This window comes from Equus quagga, chromosome 18 (assembly GCF_021613505.1).
Source record: "Equus quagga isolate Etosha38 chromosome 18, UCLA_HA_Equagga_1.0, whole genome shotgun sequence".
Taxonomy (NCBI): domain Eukaryota; kingdom Metazoa; phylum Chordata; class Mammalia; order Perissodactyla; family Equidae; genus Equus; species Equus quagga.
Window position 1 is genome coordinate 40,673,516 of NC_060284.1, and position 18,420 is coordinate 40,691,935.

Below are 18,420 nucleotides of genomic sequence, written 5' to 3' on the forward strand. Positions count from 1 at the left end.
GAGTGCTTGCTCTGTGCCAGGCGTGATTAGGAGCAGGGGTTATAGAAAGAATGGAACACAGTCCCTGCTCTCAAAGAACTCACAGTCATTGGGAAAGGTGTGGCCTTCTTCCAGAGAGCTGAAAACCAGACTCTTTCCCTCCCTGGAGCAGTGGGATGAGGCTGATGCAAGCCTTGTTTAGGATGGGTGGTTGGCTGGCCTGGAAGCTGAGCACTTGGGAACAGGCCCAGATAACCTTGACTCCACCCTGGTAGTTGCCTTCCGCAACCCACGGCTTATGCCCTCATCCCTGGCACCTTGACCTGCCTCATCTCCAACCTCAGCTACCCAGGTTACCTCAGTTAGCAAACAACCCCCACAGGCCCCGTCGAGTGAGTCAGAACCCTGGGTCCCTCACCAACCCTTGGTTCCCACACTCAGGAATTCAAGACCCAGGATGCAGGTCAGGGAGCTTCAGGCAAGAGAGTGGAAGCTCCAGGACTCTACTAAGAGATAGAGACAACTAGAAGCCAGGCTTCCAGAGAAATTCTAGAGCCAGGCAACTGTGGCTGTGACCCAGTGTGAGACCAAGGGGCCTCCCTGAGCTCAGAGTCTGCTGGGAAGGTCAGTTTATCAGCCGCCAAAGAGCCAAAAGCTGGCCAGTGGTGAAATAACCGGCACTTTCCCTGAAACCTGTCCTGCTTTTCCTTCCCTCAAGCTTTTCCGGTTTACCCAGGGTCCTGAGACACCACCTCTCTCTCCAGCCTCCCATACCTCCCACTGGGGGCCTGGGGCAGCCCTGGCTGCGCTCCCAGGATGAGTCTGACAGGCAGAGCCAGGATGGGCCCTGGAGAAATGTGCTGCATGTCAGAGCCTGTGCCAGGATGAGGGGCCTGCTCCACTCCACCAAGTCACCCCCCACCCCCAGCGTGGGGTTCCCCAAAAGCTCCTCCCAGATACACACAAAAGGGGGGAGCAACACCCGTGTCACCAAAGGAGGTGGTCCTGTTGGGGCTCACACTGCTGCCTCTGGCATTGCCCTTTTAAGACCTCTCCCCACGGGGCGGGGGTGCTGCAGGCAGGTTCCTGTTGCAGAAACCCAGCAAAGTGCAGCTCCCCTGACCTGGCGGCATGAGGGAGATTGGGACGCCAGCCTTGCAGGTTCAACCTTTGGGTCCCTGGACCTGAGGGACAGAGCCAGGGGGATCCAGCGACCTCTGATTCTGAGAAAGCCCCCTTTTCTGGAGGGGAAGTCCCTGTCTCTTGCTATTCTAATTGGTTGGCTGACAAGCCCTGCATTTTGGAGAGCGTCTGGGGCCCTCGCTGGACTTGGGTTTCCCTCCCCCTACATAAGCCTACTGTCAGAAATTGCCTGGAAAATTATTTTCCTTGAGGTGTAAATTGCTGAGAAGATGGTGTGACCCTTCCGGGAGATTCCGGGAGATTTGTTTTTTTAAACCCTGAAGAAAGGGAAGAATTAAGCTCCCATTTAGAATAGCATTTATCCTTTCCTCCTTCCATGTTGTCTCAGAGAAAAAAATGTTTTTCTTTCTACTCTCTCTCCCAAACCAGCGCTTGTCTGCTTGCTCCCTGGGTCTCCCCGCCATTCGGTCTCCCCAGTCCCTGTTCTGCAGCTAGCTCTCTCCTGAGGCTCCCTCTCCATCCCTCCCCTCCCCACCCCTTCCCCTCACTACCAACCTGCTTACATTTCCCCACCTTCAAACAGCCTTCCTGCCGTCCTGCCTCTGCTGTCAAATTGTGATCCCATCTGGCTCCTTTCCCTCAAAGGTAAATAAACAGTGGACACTTGTAGTCTCTGCCACCTCATCAACATTCTGGACCCTCCTAGTCCCCACCCCCTCAGAGGGAAGGTGGAATGTTCCAGACACGGGAACAGCATGAGGGAGCAGGAAGGAGGCCTGAATAGATGGAGTACGGAGAGTGAGGGGGATGTTGAGTCTAGGCTAGAGAAGTGGCAGGATAAGGAGACAGCACCTGCCCCTAAATGCTGGTTCCCTGGGGCTCTGGCCTCTCTCTGCTCTTTCTCTGCGTGCGCTCCTGCCTCTACATCCCAAATCCATGATCTCTCATCACCTATCTCTGGCCCCAGCCCTCCCACCCCCAACATACACAGTGAGCATCTCCACCAGGATCTCAAATCCGTAAGTCCGACCCTGTCTGATCCTCTAGTCCCACCCTCCTCTGGGTATTCAGGCACCCAAAACAAACACCGGGGAGTCACCCTGGACCACCCCCTCCTCATCCCCAGCAGCCAGCTTCACACAGTCCCACTGAGTCTCTTCATCACTCAGATCTGCCCCCTTGGCAGCCTGTTCCTCAGCAGCAGCACAGGCTCTCCTCCTGGACTCTCGCTGGTCTGCTGGACCCCAGCCCCTCCTCAGTGGGACTCCTCCCTGTGCTGGAGGGGTCTGTGGGGGGTACAGCCATGATCATGCCCTCCCCTGCCAGTTGCTTTGGATGGCTCCCTCAGCTTATGAAATAAAGTTCAGACTTCTCAACCAGAGTCCAGATCCAGCAATTCAGATGAGCAAGCTCTTCTGCTCTTCTTCTCCCCACCGTGAGCTCTGAGCTCCAGCCCCACCTGACCACTTGCTTCTCCCAGCACTGACCATGCATTGCACCCCTCCGTGTTTGCTCATGCTGTTCCCTCTGCCAGGATGCCTTTTTCTCCTGCGTCTCCGTGAGATCCCTCCTTCCTCTTCAAGATGATTCAAATGCCACCTTCTTTACAAAGCCTTCCCTAACTCCTCCCACCCCCACACAGAAAGAGTCATGAATACAGCTCCACCACAGCATTTGTCTCTGTCCGCATTAGTCTGGTTGCTCTTTGAGGCCAGAGCTGGAGTCTTGTTCAGCTGCGTACCTCTCACACCTCGCTTAGTGCCTGGGGCGTGGCGAGGCCAGACAGGGCTAGCTCCTTGGCCTGCCCTGATAACCTAACAATTAAAGTATTGCAGGTGTTGCCTTGGGATTTGCTGCTCACAGCTCAGCCCCAGGCTCCAACCCTTCCCCTCTGTGCTCAGGAGCCAAAAATGATCTCAGCTGGGACTTAGAGGGACTGTCCATCAGTCTGGAATGCTGGGCCCACTCAGCCACCCTCAGCAAACAGCGCTGGCAAACAGTTGTGGACCGAACCTATCGCTGGGTTAAGGCCATCTTTTAATGAGCCTCAGAGGAAGTCTATCCAACTTGGCTGGGACATCAGGCCTACAACTCCTGGCTGTAGCTGGCATTGGGAGTAGTTTTGTGGTGAAAGTGTGGCTGCCCACAGAGGACCCTAGAGACTCAACTGGCCCCCAAAATGGTGGCTCCAAGAGTGGAAGGACACCTGGTCACCTCTCTATACCATCCATTCATTCATTCATTTAACCAAGCGCCTACTATGTGTCAGGTACCATGCTAGGTGCTAGGTGTTAGGTATTTAAGACACACACATTCTCCCTGCTCCTGGAGCTTACTGCTAGTGGGTAAGACAGATGTTAACCAAGTAGATTAACAAATAAATACTCTATATAATTACTAATTGAGATATGTGCCATGAAGGAGGGGGCATTTAAGACTGCCATATTCAACAGCTGGAAGGAAGCCAGGGTGCCCAGAACAGAGTGAAGGAGGAGGAGTAAGGAGAGGCTGAGCACCTTCATAAGGGGCTTTGTGAACCAAGATGAGGAAGTGGCCCTTTATTCAAGGCATAGTCCGAGCCTGATGCAAAGTTTGCAGGAAGGGAGAGTCGTGCTCCGATTCAGACTTTGCAGTATTACTCTGTGAAGGACACCACAAGGGGGTCTTTAATCAGATAAATCCAGAATGTGGCACATTCAACAGGAAAACTGTCCTGAACTCTTCAAACAGTCAATATCAAAAAGAAAGAAGGAAGAAAGGAAAGAAAACTAAAGGGGCCAGCCTGGTGGCACAGCAAAGTTTGCATGCTCCACTTTGGCTGCCCAGGGTTCACTGGTTTGGATCCCGGGCGTGGACTTACGCACTGTTCATCAAGCCATGCTGTGGTAGGCGAGCCACATATAAAATAGAGGAAAATGGGCACAGATGTTAGCTCAGGGCCAATCTTCCTCAGCAAAAAGGGGAGGATGGGCAGCAGATGTTAGCTCAGGGCTAATATTCCTCACCAAAAAAAAGAAAGAAAACTAAAACAATGTAATGCATAAACTTCTGGTTTGAAAGTAACAGCTATCAAAGACCTTTGAGGGATGGGAAGGAATTTGAATTGGACTGGAATTAGATGACACCAAGAATCACCTATATCGTTCATGTCCCTGGGTGTGGCCAAGGTCCTGTGGGAGCTGTACCCTGAGGGGCAGAGGGTTGACCCACCATGATGTCTGAACCTCACTTTCACTTCATTCTGCAAGAATTGTGAGAGAAAGCAGAGTGTCAGCAGTTACTCAGTCTAGGGGGAGGGCATCTGGGCATGCATTATACCATTTTGGCAATTTTTCTGAATGCTTGACGTTTTCCAAAATAAAAAAATTGGGAGAGATTTTTTTAATCTAAAAATGTTTATTAATTTTTTAAAAAAAGATTACTTAGGCTGCTGGGTGGAGACAGGTTTGGAGGGGAAGCAATCACACGAAGAAGCCACACGGCTCTGAGTGCCCCTCTGTGCCAGGCATGGATGGAGGCCCAAGAAACGGCAGTGCTCACCTCCTAGGTGCACGCCCTCCAGCAGTGAGGAAGTTCTGTCCTGTGCCCCTGGGGGCAGGGCAGGAGAAGATCAAGGACTATTTACCAAACGTGCTTGGAGATGAAGGGAGGGGTTCCTGCCATCCCCCAGCCTGTCTGCCTGTGGGCAGAGATACCAGTTACCTGGAGGGGGCTTCCTGTGCCCATGACTTCCATGGCAATCCCCGTGATGCTAGGCTCCAGATCCTCGTTCCATGATCCAGAGCCAAGGCGGCTGCTCTCTCTACCACCCAGAAAGCTTATTTTAGTACAAAGGGAGAGAGATGAATGAAGAGCTGCAGCTTCTCCATGTGCTGGCTTGGGCCTTCAGCAGAAATGAGAGTCTCATTACCCAACCCTGATTCAAAGGATAATTAACAGATGGTATAATTTCCAAGCATTCTCAGCACCACATGGCTATTAGGTGAAGAGCAGAATGCCCACGCAGCCCTAGATCCTCCCAAACCAGAGAGTCAAAGGCAGTCCAGAGAGGCAGAGCCCCGGGGCAGCCCACTTAAGCCACCCCTCAGTCTCTGGAGTGGCCCTTGGCCTTGCCCAGAGGAAGAAAGCTCATCTTTGGTCAAAGGGGAGGGCATTCTCCTGAGCCGTGGATCCTCCACCCACTTCCTTCTCCTCATCCTGTCCACTACCAATGCCAGGAATGTAGTCCAACCCTAGCTCCTCTTGCTGTCCCCAAGGCCCATCTCCTTTCCTTTCCCCCCGGGAGAAATAGAAAAGCTGACTTCTCACTTTGGGCATCAACGTGTTGTTACACAGAAGTTCCTTGAGCTTGGAGCCCCCAAGAGGGGATTCACAGCTCCTCTGCTGTGACCCCTAGGAGGGTGACACTGCTGTGACTAGAGTGCAGTGTTGAAAGGGAGCATCTGGTCCAGTGCTTTTCAAACTGGGCTCCTCCAGACCCTCAAGCTCCACAGGGCACCCAGAGATTCTTTGGTTGGGGGAGCAGTGGGGATGGGGCAAGGCCCTGACCCCTACTTCAACCTGGCAGCGCTGCTTTGATCTGTTTTATATTTCGAGCTTCTAATTTAGATTTCATTTGAAAAAAGAATTCTACTGCTAAAGAAACTTTTGAAAACTCCTTAGTCAATCCCCTTATTTTACGAAAGGGAAATTGAGGCACAGGAATTAGACCAAGTTCACACAGCTAGAGGGTGCCTGGGCTGGAACCAAAGCCCTGGTCTCCTCCCTGGGCCAGCCCTCACCCCACCTGACCAGGCCCCTTGTTGCTCACCAGCTGGCCCTGCAGTCCCTGGATGGTGGCCGTTGGTTGGGGTATGAGGGAGAGAAGCCCCTTCTGAATCACCTTCTACCTCTCTTGAGTGGCTCTTATTCATGCTCCAGCTTCCGCGCCTGCACTCCCCAGACTCCTGTAATCCCCCACATCCCTTTCAGGCAGAAGGTCCAGTCTGGGGGCCTGCACTGTGAGGAGACTCAGAGCCCTGTGTACTGGGCAGGGCTGTTCGCTGGTCACAAAGCTGTGAGTGGAAGGAGGGGAGTGGCAGCTGGACATGGATGGGGAAGGAGGCAGGGGGCAAGAGGTCATATCTCCAGACAAGAGGCCCTATGGGGCAGGGAAAACCACTGGTCTAGGACCCAGGAAGCCTGTGTTAAAGCTTGGCTCCACCCCTAGCCAGCCTTGTGACCCTGCACCGGTTTCCCCCTCTCTGGGCCTCAGAACCTGGTAATATTAGCATGTTTATACCAGCTGGCTTCTGCTCTGACACTCCCAGCTTACTTCCCCTGAAAAGCTCATCTTGGTGTCCAAGATGAGGTTGGGGCCATTCTGCCCAGCAACTGGACCCCAAGGGGAAGCCTGGTTAAACCACCACCTCGCTAAGGGGTGGAGGTGGGGCTCAGAACCTCACTGGGGTTCCCCGGAAGTGGCATATCTCTCAGGGATAGGGGGGAGGCTTTATGCTGTCGGGCGGGGCCATTTTAGCTCAGTGTGGCCAGAGACCTGTGGGAGGGGACAGCAATGAGGGCTCTTATCAGCAGCCAGCAGTCAGCTATTAGGAGTGGGGTGAGGTGGGCCCTTGGCGTCTTGAGAGCCCTTCAAAATGTTTTGAAAACCTCTAGGCATACTTAGGGTAGTGTCACCATTATTATCATTCGCTGTCTGTCTTCTGATTGTTAATTCCTCTCTAGGCTGTGGTAGGGATCTGGCACTAGCCCAGGTCACGCCTGGTTGGGATTGGGATTGGGGGGTCTGAACAGCGGAATTCTAGAGCATCACTGCGAAGAGGACGGGAGGTGGGGCCCACCTCCTCCGGTGCGGCTGGCGTCGCCACTTTAAGGCGGCGGCGGCGCGAGCAGGTCTATGGTAATGAGCCGCCGCCGCCGCTCTGCAGAGCTCGCCCGCCCGCCTGGGAGGCGAGGGAGCGCGGGGCTGGGCCCGGGGCCGCGGCGACAGCAGCAGCCGCGGCGGGGACGCGGGGCGCGGGCCGGCAGCGCTGGGCCGTCGGGGGCGACCGGGGCCGGGCCGGGGGCCGGGCGCGCAGCTCCGCGGACGCAGGTGGGCGATCTCGCGGGGGCGAACGGGGCGCCCCTGGGTTCGGGGGGCCAGCAGGGCCAGCGGCGCGCGCGGCCCGCGGGCGCAGGTGGCGAGAGCCGGGCGTGCAAGCGGAGGCGCGGCGCCAGTCCGCGGTGGTGGGGGTGACCCGGGCGCAGGCCCGGCTCGGAGAGCGGTGGGAGCCCAGGCGGGTGGGAGGGCGCAGTGCCGGGCCCCGCCAGGCATCAAGGCGCAGGCCCCGCGGGGCAAAGGAGTGGCCCCCGGGCACCAGCGCCCCGTCCCGGGCATGAGGCGCGGCGGGGTGGGCAGGAGCCGGAGGAGGAGCCGCCGCCGCCTTTGACCCGGCCGGCCGGGAGCAGGGAGAGATGCGGAGCCTGGCGGCCCGCGCCCCTCTTCCAACGCCGCTGCCGCCGCTGCTGCTCCTGCTGCTGCTGCTGCTGCCGCTGCCACCACTACTGGGAGACCAGCTGGGACCTTGTCGTTCCCTGGGGCCCGGGGGACGCGGCTTCTCAGGGGCCTGTGCCCCCGTGGGCTGGCTCTGTCCAGCCTCAGCCTCGAACCTCTGGCTCTACACCAGTCGCTGCCGGGATTCGGGGACCGAGCTGACTGGCCATCTGGTGCCCCACCACGATGGTCTGAAGGTCTGGTGTCCAGAATCCGGGGCCCATATCCCCCTGCCGCCAGCCCCAGAAGGCTGCCCCTGGAGCTGTCGCCTCCTGGGCATTGGAGGCCACCTTTCGCCACAGGGCAAGCTCACCCTTCCCCAGGAGCACCCATGCTTAAAGGCCCCACGGCTGAGATGCCAGTCCTGCAAATTGGCGCAGACCCCAGGGCTCAGGGCAGGGGAAGGGTCAGCAGGAGAGTCCATGGGTGGGCGTCGGAAAAGGAATGTGAATACAGCTCCCCAGTTCCAGCCCCCCAGCTACCAGGCCACAGTGCCCGAGAACCAGCCGGCAGGTACCCCTGTGGCATCCCTGCGGGCCATCGACCCAGACGAGGGCGAGGCAGGTCGGCTTGAGTACACCATGGATGCCCTTTTCGATAGCCGCTCCAACCATTTCTTCTCCCTGGACCCAATCACTGGTGCTGTGACCACAGCTGAGGAGCTGGATCGTGAGACCAAGAGCACCCATGTGTTCAGGGTCACGGCACAGGATCATGGCATGCCCCGACGCAGTGCCCTGGCCACACTCACCATCTTGGTGACTGACACTAATGATCACGACCCTGTTTTTGAGCAGCAGGAGTACAAGGAGAGCCTCAGGGAGAACCTGGAGGTTGGCTATGAGGTACTCACCGTCAGAGCCACAGATGGTGACGCCCCTCCCAATGCCAATATTCTGTATCGCCTGCTGGAGGGGCCTGGGGGCAGCCCCTCTGAAGTCTTTGAGATTGACCCTCGCTCTGGGGTGATTCGAACCCGTGGCCCAGTGGATCGGGAAGAGGTGGAATCTTACCAGTTGACAGTGGAGGCAAGTGACCAGGGTCGGGACCCCGGGCCACGGAGCGCCACAGCCGCTGTTTTCCTGTCTGTGGAGGATGACAATGACAATGCCCCCCAGTTTAGTGAGAAGCGCTACGTGGTCCAGGTGCGGGAGGATGTGACACCCGGGGCCCCTGTACTCCGGGTCACAGCCTCAGATCGAGACAAGGGCAGCAACGCCCTGGTGCATTACAGCATCATGAGTGGCAATGCTCGGGGACAGTTTTACTTGGATGCCCAGACTGGGGCTCTGGATGTAGTAAGCCCTCTTGACTATGAGACAACCAAGGAGTATACCCTACGGATTCGAGCACAGGATGGTGGCCGACCCCCACTCTCTAACGTCTCTGGCCTGGTGACAGTTCAGGTCCTGGATATCAACGACAATGCTCCCATCTTTGTCAGCACCCCCTTCCAGGCTACTGTTCTGGAGAGTGTCCCCTTAGGCTACCTGGTTCTCCATGTCCAGGCCATTGATGCTGATGCTGGGGACAATGCCCGCCTCGAATACCGCCTTGCTGGGGTCGGGCATGACTTCCCCTTTACCATCAACAATGGCACAGGCTGGATCTCTGTGGCTGCTGAGCTGGACCGAGAGGAGGTTGATTTCTACAGCTTTGGGGTAGAAGCCCGAGACCATGGCACCCCAGCACTCACTGCCTCGGCCAGTGTCAGTGTGACCATCCTGGATGTGAATGACAACAACCCAGCCTTTACTCAACCAGAGTACACAGTGCGACTCAATGAGGATGCAGCTGTGGGCACTAGCGTGGTGACAGTGTCAGCTGTGGACCGTGATGCCCACAGTGTCATCACCTACCAGATCACCAGCGGCAACACCCGCAACCGCTTCTCCATCACCAGCCAGAGTGGTGGTGGGCTAGTGTCCCTCGCTCTGCCACTGGACTACAAACTGGAGCGACAGTATGTGCTGGCTGTCACCGCCTCTGACGGCACGCGGCAGGACACGGCACAGGTGGTAGTGAATGTCACCGATGCCAATACCCATCGTCCCGTCTTTCAAAGCTCCCACTATACAGTGAATGTTAATGAGGACCGGCCAGCAGGCACTACAGTGGTGCTGATCAGTGCCACGGATGAGGACACAGGTGAGAATGCCCGCATCACCTACTTTATGGAGGACAGCATCCCCCAGTTCCGCATCGATGCAGACACAGGGGCTGTCACCACCCAGGCTGAGCTGGACTACGAGGACCAGGTATCTTACACCCTGGCCATCACTGCTCGGGATAATGGCATTCCCCAGAAGTCTGACACCACCTACCTGGAGATCCTGGTAAATGATGTGAATGACAATGCCCCTCAGTTTCTGCGGGACTCCTACCAGGGCAGCATCTACGAGGATGTGCCTCCCTTCACCAGCGTCCTGCAGATCTCAGCCACTGACCGTGACTCTGGCCTTAATGGCAGAGTCTTCTACACCTTCCAAGGGGGCGATGATGGAGATGGTGACTTTATCGTGGAATCCACGTCAGGCATTGTGCGAACACTGCGGAGGCTGGATCGCGAGAATGTGGCCCAGTACATCTTACGGGCATACGCAGTGGACAAGGGGATGCCTCCAGCCCGCACGCCCATGGAAGTGACGGTCACTGTGTTGGATGTGAATGACAATCCACCTGTCTTTGAGCAGGATGAGTTTGATGTATTTGTGGAAGAGAACAGCCCCATTGGGCTGGCTGTGGCCCGAGTTACAGCCACTGACCCTGACGAAGGCACCAATGCCCAGATCATGTACCAGATCGTGGAGGGCAACATCCCTGAGGTCTTCCAGCTGGACATCTTCTCTGGGGAGCTGACTGCCCTGGTGGACTTGGACTATGAGGACCGACCTGAATACATCTTGGTCATCCAGGCCACGTCGGCTCCCCTGGTGAGCCGGGCTACAGTCCATGTCCGCCTGCTTGACCGCAATGACAACCCACCAGTGCTGGGCAACTTTGAGATCCTTTTCAACAACTATGTCACCAACCGCTCAAGCAGCTTCCCAGGGGGTGCCATTGGCCGCGTGCCTGCCCATGACCCTGACATCTCAGACAGCCTGACTTACAGCTTTGAGCGAGGAAATGAACTCAGCCTGGTCCTGCTCAATGCCTCCACAGGCGAGCTGAGGCTGAGCCGGGCACTGGACAACAACCGGCCTCTGGAGGCCATCATGAGCGTGCTGGTGTCAGGTAAGGAACGGCCCAGGTGACGCTGGGGTGGGGGTGGCCCTTGGAGCAGCCATCCAAGTAGGAACTACTGACCCACCTCTCTGCGCAGTGCCTGGCACAGAGGTTGAGGGGCAAGATGTAGGTTAGGAATGAACCCCAGGAATCCTGGCGGCTGGTGCAGGCCCCACCTGCCACCCGGGGCTGGGCTGGGCTGCTTTGGTTGGCTGCCCCCTGCCTACCGGCCTATGACGTGGTAGGGGAAGTTTTGAGAGGCTGTCCTGACCGTGGCTGCCAAGAATTGTGAAAAAAGGCGCGTGGAAGACTGGGGGGCCCGGAGAGCTGGGGGAGAGTGGGTAGGGGTGGAGGGGACTGTGGCTGGGGAGGGGCAAGCAGGCCCCCTCGGCACCCCTTCACACCAGGCGGGGTATTCCTGTGATCTCATACAGCCTCTGACAGAGCTGAGGGCTCTTGGGGCACAGGGTTGCCGCCGCGGGGTCAAGACCCTGCAGTTGGGCCTCTTCTGGCCCCTTCTGGCTCCCGGCTGAGCCGCAGACCGGCTGAGGGGGACTTTGTCTGGTGCATTCTTTTCCCTCCAGGCAGAAAGAGCCTGGCCTGGCTCCCCCTTCAGAGCTCCCGCAGGAAGTGAGGCCAGAGCTCATTGTCTCTGTCCAAACAGACCCCACTGTCAGAGGCCGTGGTTTGGGGTCGGCTTGGGGGAGGGGCTGCAGTGAAGCCAGGGGCAGGCTGAGGCCTCCTGGGCCCCCTTGTCACCCCATGGACTGTTTGTAGGATGCCAGGCCTTCCCTGCTGGCTGTGACCAGCCTAGGCTAGAGGAATGCGGTGTGGGGACCAGGATGAGCCATGGGACTGGTGGTGGCCTTTGAGGGCAGAGCCCCTGATCCGGTGGGGAAAGAATAGAGTCCCAGGGCGTGGGAGTCTGGCCAGGACCCAGGCTGGGCATTCCTGCTGCTTGGCCAAGCGCTCAGCCTGCAGACTCCCTGGACAGGAGGGCTGGGGGGGAGAGTTGGGGTGGGGGCGGCATTCTGTCGTCTGTCAGCTGTGGGGAGAGCGCGGCAGCAGCAAGGAGGGAGGGAGCCAGCCCCCGGTTGCTGAGCCCCTTCTCCAAGCCTGGGAACAACTAGGACCCTCCTGAGGGCCCACTGTTAGCTGCACCATGGAGTGGATGGGTCAGGGTGCCCCCATGTGACACATCAGGGAAGACAGGAAGAGAGGAGCCTGGCAGGCCTCCACTCCCCCCCAACCCAAGTCCGGGCCTGGAGGGGAGTAAGAGGCATGGTGACACCTCAGCCCTCTCCCCACTCATGGTCGCTCCTGGACAGATGCCTCCCTGGGCCTATTCTTCAGGTGGCCCTGGGAGCCAGGGTGCGTGAGCTTCTAGAGGTCATGGACAACGATCTGTGCCTCTTGAAGCTTCGGTTTGTCCTCTGAGAGGAGGCAGTGGGAGGCTGGAGTTCCTTATCTCGTGTCCTTCTCTGTACTGGGTGGAGAAGCAGTGGGAAGAAGGGGAAAAGAGGGGCCTCTTGGTCCTGTCCTCCCCCCAGGCTGCCCAGGTGAGTGTGGCAGGACATGAGGGATGGGGGCAGAGGAGGCCCCACCCAGGCTTCTGGCTCCTCCCAGGGCAGAGCCCCAGGCCTTGGCTCCCCTATCATAGATGGGGAGGCCTCTGCTGGCCCTCCAGCCCTAGCCCCACCCTCTCCTCGGCCCTGACCCTCGGAGGCAGTCACCACGGCAACTCCAAAGTTCAGGGAGGCTGGGATGGGGGGAATTGACTCCCACCGCCCCTTTGTTTTCCTTCTCTTGTTCTTTGTGTCTTCTTTCTTCCCTGCCCCTGCCCATAGGGGCCCTCTGCACTGCCCCTCTCTGTTGCCCTCTCCCCATCTCCTGTGTGGCTCTCTCCTCCTTTCCCACTTTCTCCATTGCTGGCTCTTTTCCTGGGCCTTTGTCTTGCCATTTGGTCTCCGTGTTCATGCCTCTCCAACTTCCCCCTCTCTTGTGCCCTGTGGCTGCAGCTGCCCCAGCTTGGGCCGGATGACTCTCCTGAAGCCTGAATTCTCCCTGCCTCTTTCTTACTCTGCCAGAACATGCAGGAGCTCCTGTCTGTGGCCTGGTCAGCCCCCAGAGTGGCAGACCCCTCCAGGCCTACAGCCACCACTGGCACATCTGCCAGGGGAAGAGAGGCTTGGAGTCCGATTCTGCCACAGTCTGGGAGCTGGCACTTTTCCAGGTGTGATTGGCTGGGCTCTGGGCACAAGCGGTGTTTCCTGGGGTCAGAACCCACCCCAACCCTGTTCTGTCCAGGAGGATGGCTCAGGCAGTGCACCCCCACCCCTGTTCCCACTGATGCCTTTGCACCTGAGGGGCGACTCAGGTCAAAGCAGAGGAGAGGAGCAAAGACAGAAGAGCAAGCAGGAGGTTGACTGCTGGGGATGGGGGACAATAGCAGAGGGGGCAGGTGGCCACAGATGGTGGACCAGATGGGAAGCAACAGAGACACACTGGGCGAGGGGCACAGGCGGGGCCTGGGGCAGCAGAGGGGGGACATACGGAGGAGTGCTTGTTCCCAGGGCTGAGTGGTGGTGAGGTTTCTCTGCTCATTGGCCTTGACTGCCCCTCCCCTCCTGAATCAGTCTGGAGCACTCTGTGTAGACTCTTAAGCTGCTTTCTGCCTAGAGGAACTATCCCATCATGGAATCACTGGGCAGAGGTACCAGGCACACAAGAGTCCTGTGCCAGCTCTGTACCTGAGTGCAGGGGGATCTGAAAGAGGGAGAAAAATAGAGCCTGAGGTCATAAATCTGGGCAGGCTTCCTGGGGTAGGTGAGTTTAGGGCAGGTTAGAAAACTAGGAGGGCTGTGGGTTGGTGTTTGGGTAGACCGGGTAGGAAGGAACAGCCTGTTCAGTAGCTGCGAGACAAGAGTGGGAGAAGCAGAAGTGGGTGATGACAAGCTTGCTTGCTGGTGAGAGCAGGCGGGCCTCGGCAGTCTCAAGCAATGAGGCTGGAGGGCAGGTGGCGAGTGGGCCAAGGACATGGCTGAGATGGGTGTCTGCTCAGAGCCTTCCCAGGCCCAAGTGAGCCACCCAGTGTAGTCAGCCACCTCAAGGAGGTGACACAGAAGCAGAATCTATTCCCAGAGTCCTCTCCTATTCCCACCCCACCCCAGAAACCCCATCTCCTGCCCCTTTCCTGCTAGGGTGTCCTTTTTTATAGCTACTCAGGGCCCCTCCCGTGGGTTTTAAAGACCATTTCTTTACAATGGAGACTGAATAGATTCTCATCAACATCTTAGTATTTACTGAACACCTACTGTGTATAGGACATGGCAGTAAATTAAAATATGAGAACCCCTTATAAGCCATTTCCCCCTCCCCTTGGCCTCCAGCTTTCATTTTTGAGCTAAATAAAATCCATTCCCATGTGTATATGCATTCAGGTGTGTGTGGTATTTCTGGGCTTAGGGTGTGTAGGTGGAGTGAGACACCGGAGTGTGTTAGCACTTAGCTGTTTATGAGGGAGTGTGCGGCTGGGGGTGTGGCAGACATTCGCTGTAATGCATTGAGGCAAGTGGGCGATGAGTAGCTAGAAGCCCTAGGGCCAGAGGAGAAATCAGCCCAGTGGGGCTCTGTCCGGGTCTCAGGTTGGAGAGCTGCCCAGGCCCTTCCATCTCTGCCCTCCCCCCGTGGTCCCCCACAGCACTGGGGCAGCGGGTGGTGCTACCACTGGTAAGGTGGCTCAGCTGGATTTCCTGGGGTGGGGCCCCCCAGGCTACCCTCAGCAGCCCAGAGAGTTGGGCGGGAAGAATGCTTTGTGTGGGACGTTGCCATGGGGATAGTGGGCCTGCGCCCAAGCAGCCATGGGGCTCAGTGGGAGGGGGACTGGGTGGCCCACTGACCCAGTTCACCCCCCCCAACTCTGCTCCATGGGGGAGGGAGGAGCACAAGCAGGGTCAGCATTATGGTAGTGTTGAAATATAGAGGCTGAGGGGGCAGGAGGATTATATTTGTGGGTTCCTCATGGTGCTCTGGGCCTTGTGGAGAGGTAAGAAAAAGGCAAAATGGGATTCTTGTGCAGGAAAGCTCCGAGTCTGGTACAAGGGAGCAGGACCCATGGCTTGGGCAGGGAAGGTGCACAAGCATTAAAAGATGCTCCAGGCTGCACAACAGAGGGTTTGGGGAAAGTATGCAAAGGGAACTTGTGGGAATCTAATCCCCTTAAGCTCCTATGTGGCTGATGCCTCAAGGAGTGACTTGCCCACAGGTGACATACAGAAACCTCCTTGGACACCTTTATGCCATTTAGGAAAGGGGGCCCCTTTTTGGCAACGGAGCAACGCAGGAGTGTGCGGGCTGGATTGCAGCCCCACTCACTCCCTCCTCTGGGAGCTCCCGCCCAGGGCCAGGTCCTTGGCGTGGCACCCCTGCCCTCCCCACCCGCAGGCCGGGTCTTGACCTTGTCACCTCTCCGCAGACGGCGTGCACAGTGTGACAGCCCAGTGCGCACTGCGCGTCACCATCATCACGGACGAGATGCTCACGCACAGCATCACGCTGCGACTGGAGGACATGTCGCCCGAGCGCTTCCTGTCGCCGCTGCTGGGCCTCTTCATCCAGGCGGTGGCAGCCACGCTGGCCACACCCCCAGACCACGTGGTGGTCTTCAACGTGCAGCGGGACACCGATGCCCCTGGCGGCCACATCCTCAATGTGAGCCTGTCGGTGGGCCAGCCTCCGGGGCCCGGTGGCGGGCCCCCCTTCCTGCCCTCCGAGGACCTGCAGGAGCGCCTGTACCTCAACCGCAGCCTGCTGACGGCCATCTCGGCGCAGCGCGTGCTGCCCTTCGACGACAACATCTGCCTGCGCGAGCCCTGCGAGAACTACATGCGCTGCGTGTCGGTGCTGCGCTTCGACTCCTCCGCGCCCTTCATCGCCTCCTCCTCCGTGCTTTTCCGGCCCATCCACCCAGTCGGGGGGCTCCGCTGCCGCTGCCCCCGCGGCTTCACGGGCGACTACTGCGAGACCGAGGTGGACCTCTGCTACTCGCGGCCCTGCGGCCCCCACGGACGCTGCCGCAGCCGCGAGGGCGGCTACACCTGCCTCTGCCGCGACGGCTACACGGGTGAGCCACGGGAGGGGGACCGTGGGGGCACGCTGGAAGTGCGCGCGCAAATCAGGCTGAGGATTGGGGTGCCCTGTTCCTTTCCAGAGTAACGTACAGATTACACTGCCATTCACAAGTCCCATTGCCTTCACAACAACCTATTGAGGAAGGCAGAGAGGGGAGCCTTTCTTCTGCGCCCCCCCCCCCTCCCCCCCTCCCCCCGTCCCAGTGTAAGTGAGGTCAGCGCTAGCTCCAGAGCCAGTCTGCTTGGGTTTGTATCCCAGCTTTGACACTAGTAGCTGTGTGACCTTGGGCAACTTAGTTAACCTCTCCGTGCTTCAGTGTTTGTTTGTTTTTACCTGTTTGTTCTCTTTCTTTAATATAATAAAAGTATATAGCCATTTGAAATCATCACATACTATTACATAGATTTGAAACACTGGAGAAAATTCCCTTTAAAATCCCAGGTAGTATGGCATTTCTAAACATGACCTCAAAGTTAGAAATGTTTAACGAAATGAGTGATAGTGTTGAGTACTATGGTAGACACTGTCAGTTGCTTACTCAAAGCTATTTTCTTGCACCACTTATTATTATTATTATTAATTATTAAACGTTTCTCTGAATCCCAGTCTTAGCCACTGAGACCTGAGCAGTCTTTTGCAGAGCTTTTGGAAAGCTTTTAATTCTTTTTTTAAATTTTTTTAATTTGAGTTCATAAGAGTTTACATCATTGGGAAACTTCAGTTGTACATTATTTCTTGTCTGTCACCACGTAAGTGCTCCCCTTCGCCCCCTGTGCCCACCCCTCACCCGCTTCCCCTGGTAACCACTGAACTGTTTTCTTTGTCCATGTGCTTGTTTATATTCCACGTATGAGTGAAATCATCTGGTGTTTGTCTTTCTCAGTCTGGCTTATTTCACTAAGCATGATTCCCTCCAGGTCTTTCCGTGTTGTTGCAAATGGGATGAATTTGTCTCTTTTTCTGGCTGAGTAGTATTCCATTGTATATTTATATACCACATCTTCTTTGTCCAATCATCAGTCGATGGGCACTTGGATTGTTTCCACATCTTGGCTGCTGTGAATAATGCTGCAATGAACATAGAGGTGCATATGTTACTTTGGATTGTTGATTTCAAGTTGTTTGGGTAGATACCCAGTAGTGGGATAGCTGAGTCATATGGTAGTTCTATTTTTAGTTTTTTGAGGAATCTCCATATTGTTTTCCATAGTGACTGCACCAGTTTGTATTCCCACCAGCAGTGTATGAGTGTTCCCTTTTCTCCACACTCTCTCCAACATTTGTTACTTTTAGTCTTAGAGATTATAGCCATTTTAGCAGGTGTAAGGTGGTATCTTAGTATAGTTTTGATTTGCATTTCCCTGATGATTAGTGATGTTGAACATCTTTTCATGTGTTTCTTGGCCATCTGTATGTCTTCTTTGGAAGAATGTCTTCTGCCTATTTTTTGATCAGACTGTTTTTCTGTTGTTCAGTTGTGTGAGTTCCTTATATGTTATGCAGATCAACCCCTTATTGGATATATGATTTGCAAAAATTTTCTCCCAATTGGTGGGTTGTCTTTTGGTTTTGATCCTAGTTTTTTTTGCCTTGCAGAAGCTCTTTAAGTCTGATGAACTCCCACTTGTTTATTTTTTCTTTTGTTTCCCCTGTCTGAGAAGACATGATATTCAAAAAGATCCTTTTTAGTTCAATGTCAAAGAGAATACTACCTATATTATCTTCCAGGAGTTTTATGGTTTCAGGACTTGTCTTCAAGTCTTTGATCCATTTTGAGTTTATTTTTGTGTATGGCGTGAGATAATGGTCTGCCTTCACTCTTTTGCATGTGGCTGTCCAGTTTTCCCAACACCATTTGTTGAAGAGACTGTCTTTTTCTCCATTGTATGTTCTTGGCACCTTTGTCAAAGATTAGCTATTGTGCCTCAGTATTTTAAAATGAAGATAATGAATCTACTTCCATCATAGGGTGGTTGTGAGGATTAATTTAATGCATGTAAAGAGCTGGCCCATGGAAAGTGTTGGCTGTGATTTAAGGGAACGCGGTGGTTGTTGACTTGCTCCAGAGCTCATCTCTCAGCTTGGTTAGAGGTGAGGCTGGGCCTAGAACCTGGTCTCCCTCCACTACGGAATGAGTTGCCTTTCTGAGCTGCATTGAGGGGAAGGTCCAGAAGAGCCGGGGAAACTGAGGGGTTTGGGTGCAGGGATGGGGGTGTTTCAGAACGTCATTGCCCCCATGGGACCCTGAGCAAAAGAGCTCCACCTCTGCCCAGCTGCCTAAAAGAGGGTCCTCACCAGTAGGCCTCCCTGTTGGCCTATGACCCAGGGTCTTTACACCTTCTGTCCCCTGTCTCTCCTAGGATGCTCGCTGTCTCTGCTTTGTGCTCCTGACCCCTCCCTGTCCCTCAGGA

The 18,420-nt window shown here is 56.0% G+C and overlaps 1 protein-coding gene across 2 annotated transcripts in view; it reads left to right on the forward strand.

The window, feature by feature from the left end:
- Positions 1–7,088: 7,088 nt before the first annotated feature.
- CELSR2 (cadherin EGF LAG seven-pass G-type receptor 2) overlaps positions 7,089–18,420 on the forward strand; it is a 26,654-nt gene continuing 15,322 nt past the window's right edge. For both annotated transcript variants that reach the window (XM_046645187.1, XM_046645188.1), the window contains exons 1-2: positions 7,089–10,888; positions 15,354–16,001. In XM_046645187.1, coding sequence (XP_046501143.1) covers positions 7,576–10,888; positions 15,354–16,001 — 3,961 coding nt within the window. In that variant the 5' untranslated portion in view covers positions 7,089–7,575. The remainder of the gene's footprint in view (positions 10,889–15,353; positions 16,002–18,420) is intronic.